This window comes from Argentina silus, assembly GCF_951799395.1.
Source record: "Argentina silus genome assembly, chromosome: 9".
Taxonomy (NCBI): Eukaryota; Metazoa; Chordata; class Actinopteri; order Argentiniformes; family Argentinidae; genus Argentina; species Argentina silus.
This window is the reverse complement of record NC_139663.1, coordinates 12,409,090-12,417,025: the sequence shown is the minus strand read 5'-3', so window position 1 is coordinate 12,417,025 and position 7,936 is coordinate 12,409,090. Positions and strand designations below refer to the sequence as shown.

At 42.6% G+C, this 7,936-nt stretch overlaps 1 protein-coding gene across 1 annotated transcript; it reads left to right on the top strand.

The window, feature by feature from the left end:
* Positions 1–3,839: 3,839 nt before the first annotated feature.
* Positions 3,840–7,737, top strand: kdelr3 (KDEL endoplasmic reticulum protein retention receptor 3). Its single transcript, XM_083677309.1, has 5 exons — positions 3,840–4,250; positions 4,872–4,972; positions 5,332–5,490; positions 5,931–6,183; positions 6,505–7,737. Exons 1-5 carry the CDS (start codon positions 4,160–4,162, stop codon positions 6,546–6,548), a joined length of 648 nt encoding a protein of 215 aa, XP_083533435.1. The 5' UTR covers positions 3,840–4,159; the 3' UTR covers positions 6,549–7,737.
* Positions 7,738–7,936: the final 199 nt, after the last annotated feature.

The following is a 7,936-nucleotide window of genomic DNA, read 5'->3' as shown; positions in this document are numbered from 1 at the left end:
GCAACTGAATATTTAGGCAATAACTTGAACTTCAAAAATGTAAATTAAATTAAATGTCTTCAGACAAGTTGATGTGTTTTTACTGTCAAATGTTGAATAAAATTAAGGATTGACAGTTTATCAGCCCCAAAAGAAACAACACAGAAACTTTTTTCCAGATCAAGCATTCCTAAAAATAATATTTGAAATCTTAGGCATAGAGCAAAGTAGTTTCTATGGAAACCATTAAATTTTTTGCAGTCTTCCCTCTCTCTGTTCTCTGTCTTTAAATTATACAGCTGAAGGGACTTCTTTTCAAAGCACTCTTCCATTGAATAAAAGGTGGGAGTATCTGGACCCATATAACAGACACAGAGAAGAGGAGTAAGGGGGTGGATGGACGTAGATAGGTACCATAGAAGAAGAGAACAGATGGGTGGAGGTTTGAGGGGGACGACAGGAGCCGGGAAAAATAGAATGTGAGATATGAGATTGAATAAGGGCCTCTACCCACTTAAAACCATAGCACTGGAAAGCAAAAAATGATTCCAAAAATGATTTTGTAAATAATTGAACATGACAGAAGACATAATGCAGGAACATTCATATCAAAAGGCAAGTTACCCCACTACAAAGAAGGGCGCAGAGCAGCATGCTCAACTTTTGAGAGGTGAATATGAATGGAGAGAACGAAGAAAGGAATCAAAGGGAGGATAGGATGAAGGGAGAGAGAGTGGTAAGAGAAGAGAGATGCAGAGAGATACACAGTGGTTTGAGTGAGAGACCATGACAACAGGGCCTGATAGAGTAAGTAGGTAGTAGAGTCAAACGAGGCTCTGAGGCAGGGCAATATAAAACACTTGAGGACAGGGTACTTCACTGTCCCATTAGAGACAGATTGTGTAGTGAAGTGAAGTGAAGCCAGAAAATGCTGTTAATGGTCGCCGCCATAGTGTTCACAGCGACATCTAATTGGTGGCGCCAACACAGTCGCAGTCAGTTGCTAAAGTAGAGACACGTTTCAGTGTTTTTCTGACCTGCATTGGATTTACTTTTTCACTGACACACGTGACTTGGACGTGCATGTACGCTTGTGACGTGCCTTCAAAATGTAAAAAGACAATTCAGTCCAAGGGAGGAGACTACAATAATATTAGTAAATAATAGAAACCCAAATCGCTGTCTAAAACAGTCTTATTTTGAGCACAAAAAGAGAGCCAGCGTCACATAGGTCATCGGGTGAGAAAAACAAAGAGATTAAAATGTGGAAAAAATGATGGACACGGGTTAGCAAGGGTCGGACAATCAGTAGCAGAAAAGAGATCTCTCTAGCGTCACACAATACAGGGGAGGAGAATGAGGGACAGAGGGTGTATGAAACAGCTTATCCCGAGGGGAGTGCTCTGATGTCATCCTTCTATCTATTTACGCAACCTGAATGCTCCATCGGAATCTGATCGACTTGGCATTGGGGCATTTATTTATAGACATCTTAGAATCTTTTTCCCATGGTGAAATGAAACAACAGGATGGTGTGATGAAATGGTGGTAGGAAGTGTGTGTTTGTGGAGTTAGAGGCATGCTTGAGATATGGGAGATAGAGACTGACCAGAGTTAGAGATGGGCACTGCTAGAGATGGAAGAGAAGATACAGTGTATCTCCTGAGATGGAAAAACACAAAACACTGCTTGAGGTAGACAAGAGCATACATCTCTAGAGATAGATGAGCATTAAAGATATCTAGAGATCAGTGGAGGCTGGTGGAGGTAGAAATCGGACAACGGGCTCATTGTAATGAATGAAATGGAATGTGGTTGATACCATTCCTCATTCCATTCCATGCATTACAATAAGCCTGTCCTCCGATTTCTACCTCCACCAGCCTCCACTGCTAAAGATAGATGAGAGTTAGAGATGGGCGTAGCGAGGGGAATAGGGACGAGTGTCAGAGACAGAGTGACCAGACAGGCTGCAGTAGGATCTGGGGAGAAGATGACCACAGACTCCTCTGAGTGTGTATTAATAGCCAGTAATCAGTCCTGGGAGTTGGATTAGTTCCCATAACCTTTTGATAGGCACACCTATATTACGGCATACGGGTCAGCTGAGTGGCAAGCTTTCTCCAGTGCTTTCCTTCAGGTACACTCCTCTCTTCACACACACTCGTCTCCCTCTCATTCCTTCTAGAAATGTAATCTCTCTCATTCCCCCAGCTTCATCATGACAAACACTCACAGAGAATATCTGAGCAACGTAGATTCCATCAATACAATATTGTTTAATGTCTTTTGACTGGTGCATACGGTAATTGGGTGGCATTAGGTTTGACTAATTTTCTACATTAGTGTTATCATTTTTCAATAGCCTTAGACTTAAAATAGTTAGAAACCATTCTGAATCCTCACACACTCTTCACAGGTCAGCTGAACATGTACATATGTTGTATATAAACAGGCCAAGTAAACGGGAATGGGAAGCTGAGCTCAGACACACTAGTAAAATGCAGGCAATGCACACGCGCACACACGCACACGCACGCGCACGCGCACGCACACGCACACGCACACACACACACACACACACACACACACACACACACACACACACACACACACACACACACACACACACACACACATCACATGTTCCAATGGACCTTACAGATGTGTTTCCTGCTGTGCAATTGGTCCAGGACTTAAAACTAAGTTCCTCACGAACAGAGAGGGGTTTATTGAGACTTGTGACAGACAGAGAGACAGAGGGAGTAGATTATAATCAAACTGCTGGGCACAGAAACAAGAATTTGGTAGCAGAGGACCAGGGGGGTGGGGGTGGGGGTGGGGGTGGGGGTAGGGGTAGGGGTGGGGGTGGGGGGTGCAGAAGAGAGAGAAAGGAGGGGAGGGAGGGGAAGGGGTGATTGGTTTTCACAATGATTCAGAGATGTAAGAGGATTGGAGAGTAAGGAGGGAGGAGGAGATAACGATAAAGATAGAGGGATGAAGAGTTGAATCAGAGAGATGGAGAGGAGGATGCTAAGCAGTTCAAAGCACAAAACAAAACATGGAAGTAAAATGACAAGCCCTCAATTGAGGTGGTCATGTGAGTGCTAAGCATATTGTGTCTCATACTTTTGAACAGTTTGAGGAGAAGGATTCGTTTTTAGGACACGATAAGTAGAGGCTAAAATTGGTTGAAAATAACTCAACTATAGGCCTACTGTAAAAAATACTTGTTGCCAACTGGAACTGTATTTAAAGAACAGCAGGCAGGCACCCAAAAAAGGCCTGGTTTGGTTCGAATAGCCATGCTTGTACACAGCTGTGAACAACACTAAAGGCCAAAGCATGTGGTAACCTCTGCCCGCTTCAGCCTCTTGTCTGGACATTTGAGGATTAAGCTCAATAAAACCACATTCATCCAAGCTGATAGATGGGACAGCTACATTGGATATAGCCAAAAACCCATTTTAATCTGGCATCAAAATAAATATAATGCTTCTAAGAAGTTGCTATCATGAGTCAGTAAGGTTAGATAGGGATGACACAGAGCCACATAGATCTATATGACTCTGGATAATGATGAATGTGCGTCACTTCGCACTATGACCCTTTGGTTGGCAAAATAACTGATACGCCTAGTGTAGGCCATCCGGAAATAACTCCATACTAGTAACCAACTTCTCTGTTCAATTGGCTGCTGTTTGTCGCCATCTGCTGTCGAAAAACATCACCTTAGAATTGTCTCCCAGCCCACATCTGTGACATGCGCATGCATTCGAGCAGTAATTTGAGCGGCTGAGAGGGAAGACGGATTCTGCTGAAACTGTCAGCCACGTCACCGCCGCCACCAAGCGTTTTTTTCAGCCAGTTACCAACAGACAGTGCTGCAGAGGAATCCCTAAATGCAGAACTTCTGCGAATTATTATCGTAACCCGCATGTGCATTATATCGAAAGAACAAGAGGAACGAACGTTTGTGCACTTTTCTTTTGGAGTTGTTTTATTTCCCTTAGGTGGATTCTGAACCATTTAACTATATTTCGAGTTCGCTACAAAGAGTAGGCTACATTAGCCGGAGGCCTTACATTATTATACACTTTGTAATATAGGTTTAGCCGACATCTTTGCTTTTTATACGTACAAGACTTTCAGTTTTTTTGTGTCCCACCAAGACAACAACATGAACATCTTTCGTCTAGCCGGTGACGTGTCGCATCTCGTTGCTATCGTCGTTCTAATTCTCAAGATATGGAGGTCCAAATCCTGTGCTGGTATGTTGTTTTGACCATGTTACAGGACGCTTATTCTACATTAGTCTAGTAGTCTACAGAACTTCTTTGTGGTGAATATTTGTGGTGAACTCTGTCACTACAGCCTCTGACCGTATGACTGTCTGCGCTTTTATTGTTTTATGTGGAAACACAGGAAATTGCATATGATCACATCATAGACGACTGGTCATTTTATTTCAGAAGTTAACAACATTAATTAAGTCATCGTCCTGTTGTCATTAGTCTACGCATGAAAGATGCTTACTGTCCTTGATTTAAGGCAGCGCTGCGACGCCCTATAAGGTATTCAGCACGTCGCATGATTGTACTTTATGTTGTTGCAACTCGAGTAACAACCATATCAACACGAATCATAACTTCAGTCGGCTGCATTGAAACATTTTGTGACTACAGTGAATCACTTTTAAAGTGATGACCACTGCGCTTCCGACTTCAAAACCTAATTACTCACCTGTATGTTACGTGGCAAATTTGCATGGATGCCTGCAGCCTTGTTAACGTATGTCCGCCTCAGACATAAGTTAACAAGGCCGCAGTCAGAGGAACAAGTAAGGTGTCTTTGTGTGTGTCTTACGAAATGATTGGTACATATCCCTGCAGGTATTTCTGGGAAGTCTCAGATGCTTTTTGCAGTAGTCTTCACCACCAGATACCTGGACCTCTTCACTAGTTTTATCTCCATCTACAACACTATTATGAAGGTTAGTAAGACCTAACAGCAGCTAAAGCTCTGCCAGAAAGAGTCCGTTGAACAAATGTGGTAAGGTTTCATCTTCAGTCCCGGTTGGAGAAACCAGTCTTATATAATTAAATAATAGAAATATCTGCACATCTGATATTGTAAGTGCAGGTGCAAACAGAGTATAAAAAACATATGCAACTGTAAAGAGTCCAACAACTCAATTCAACACTGCTTATTGCAAAGATCACAGAATTTGATGATCTCTGACGTTTCGGTCAAGAGACCTTCTTCGGAGTGTAAGTAAGCTTGGTTGCATGGAGTTCTTCTATACAGAGACCCTTTAAGTGTCTTAAAATCCCTTGTTGCTGTTTCTACTAGGTGGTGTTCCTGGCCTTGGCCTATGCCACTGTTTACCTGATCTACATGCGCTTCAAAAGCACTAATGACTCAGAGAGCGACTCGTTCCGCGTTGAGTTCCTGCTGGTGCCTGTTGCTGGGCTGTCCTTCCTGGAGAATTATGCATTCGCTCCGCTGGAGGTAAACAAACACTTTAGGCCTAAAGCAGGGGAGGCTGGTGGGGGTAGAAATCGGAGGACAGGGTTTCATTGCAATGCATGGAATGGAATGGAATGGGAATGAGATCATTCCATGAGATTTACATACTTCCATTGCAATGAGCCTGTCCTCCGATTTCTACCTCCACCAGCCTCCACTGGCCTAATGTCCTGTGTGTCTGATAGGCTACAGTACATATCATTTTTGGATCCATTGTCTTATGTTAGAAAGCGTGACGGTTGCCTCTGCCCTGATCGAGGCTCAGAGTGTTGCATAGGAATGACGCCACCTATTATTATGTTCATTCTCCTTGTTTAGGATGATAAGGGACATTTACACTGATAAGTCCTGACTATAGCTCACACATTTCAGTTGTTACTATAACATCCCCCGTGGGCCAATTGCTTACCTTTGGTGTGTAGATCCTGTGGACCTTCTCCATCTACCTGGAGTCAGTGGCCATCTTGCCCCAGCTCTTCATGATCACCAAGACCGGGGAGGCAGAGTCCATCACCACCCACTACCTGTTCTTCCTGGGTCTCTACCGTGCCCTGTACCTGGCCAACTGGGTGTGGCGCTACCACACAGAGGGATTCTTCGACCAGATCGCTGTGGTGTCCGGTGTGGTGCAGACCATCTTCTACTGCGACTTCTTCTACCTTTATGTCACCAGGGGTAAGTAGTATGAGGATCCAGGGAGAAGGTGGTGTGGTGTCAACCTGTATGTATACCCTAATTCATACTACAGAGCCGAACCGAGCTGAGCTTGACTGGTCTGGCCTGGTTAGGCATCCAGCAGAGTTGCGGAAAACAGTGCTGGATAAGACAGTGTGAAAGGGAGATATCTAAGCCAGCTCAGTATGGTTCTGGTCAGCCCTGTAGTTCGTAAAGCCCTTAAGCAGTTTGGTTTCATGTCTTGTGTTTTTAGTGTAGTGTACCTTTAACATCTCTTTGATGTTGATGTCTGTCGTTCTCTTCCCCTTCGTTTCTCAACAGTGCTCAGAGGAAGTGGAAAGATGGGTCTGCCCATGCCCGTCTAAAGAAGGGTCAGTGAGGTTTTAAGCAGCTCCCGTTTTGTGCCTGCTACAGTTCAGCAATTGAAAGCACCCCTGCCCACCCGTTGTATATCTAGCAATGGACTACCGTCTACAGTGCCTTGAGTATACCAAGTTGTGTATACCTCAGTACCTTGAGTATACCAAGTTGCGTATACTCTCCAGAGGACAAACGTTGTATTTATGGTACCAAGGTGTTTGTGGATGTGCGCTTCTTACTTCAATAAGATGACCAAAGAACGTTGTCCTATATATTTGTGCATGTGTGTGGAACTGAATGTTTGTGGAAATGTAGTTTGTCTAATACTGGGAATCTTTCTTTTATTACTCTTGCCTTATCTTCTTTCATAGAAGCAGATATACAGTAGGTTGTCGATCTTTAGTCAAATGCAGTTGGTGGTGCCTACATTTTCTTTTTATAGTATATGGCACATCTTTTGAATGTCATACATTGTATATCATTGTTTATCATTTATTTTTTGTTTTTTTCCTGCTTTCACATATTTCTTTCTTTTTACAATCTAGTGGCCAACAGTGGCCAAGTAACAAAAGCCTTAAAGGTTTACATGGTTTCAATATTTCACATTTTAGGAGTCATATATTAAGGCTGCTATGGGTCATACAATACTGTATGTGCAAGTATACACCCTCCGTGTTAAAGCTTTATTGCTATGTTTTTGCCTTTATGAAAATAAGTTATGGTAGACCCCATAAAGAAGCCAATGTGATGTCTGTGACTCATGTCTGTCCACCTTTTTGAGTGAGATGTGAATAACAAGTCTCTTGGTTGCTTTAGTTTTCCATTCCATTCCATTTCTTATGAGAGGGAAATAGGAAGTCACATATGAAGCCAAAGATGTCTTTTAATTACTGAGGTATAGATGCTGAATAAGCATGGGCATGTGTTTAACACTTACAAAATAGTTTAATTCATATCTCAATTTTTATTAAGCAGACATTTGGACCCAGATTACATTTTCACATCAGATTAATGCTTAAAAATGGAATGGTACTTTTGGAATTTTTATGCTATGAACTCGAGTTATATACCAGTATGTGCCAAACTTTTACAAACGAGGTGCCCATGGTATAAGGTTTAGCAATCATTGGCTAGAACTTACTCATGTTATGTGAATTGTGTCAATAAAAGGCACCTTATGTGGTTGATCCGGTTCTTCTCTGTTGTGTGCTTCAGGTGTGTTTCGTTAAACGTTGTTTAATTGTCACACACACACTCACTCACAGACACACGCACACACACACACACACACACACACACACACACACACACACAGAGTCTAACAGCATTATTAAACAAGTTAGTCTACAATCACTGACAATGGATAAATGAAGTGATGTTGTGATCAGCAAGC

Bases quoted from the DNA above. Each gene is read 5' to 3' on its own strand.
- kdelr3 (XM_083677309.1), top strand. From the start codon at position 4,160: ATGAACATCTTTCGTCTAGCCGGTGACGTGTCGCATCTCGTTGCTATC. The intron at 4,973-5,331 runs GTTAGTAAGACC...TGTTTCTACTAG, and splicing joins TCTACAACACTATTATGAAG to GTGGTGTTCCTGGCCTTGGC. The intron at 5,491-5,930 runs GTAAACAAACAC...TTTGGTGTGTAG, and splicing joins ATGCATTCGCTCCGCTGGAG to ATCCTGTGGACCTTCTCCAT.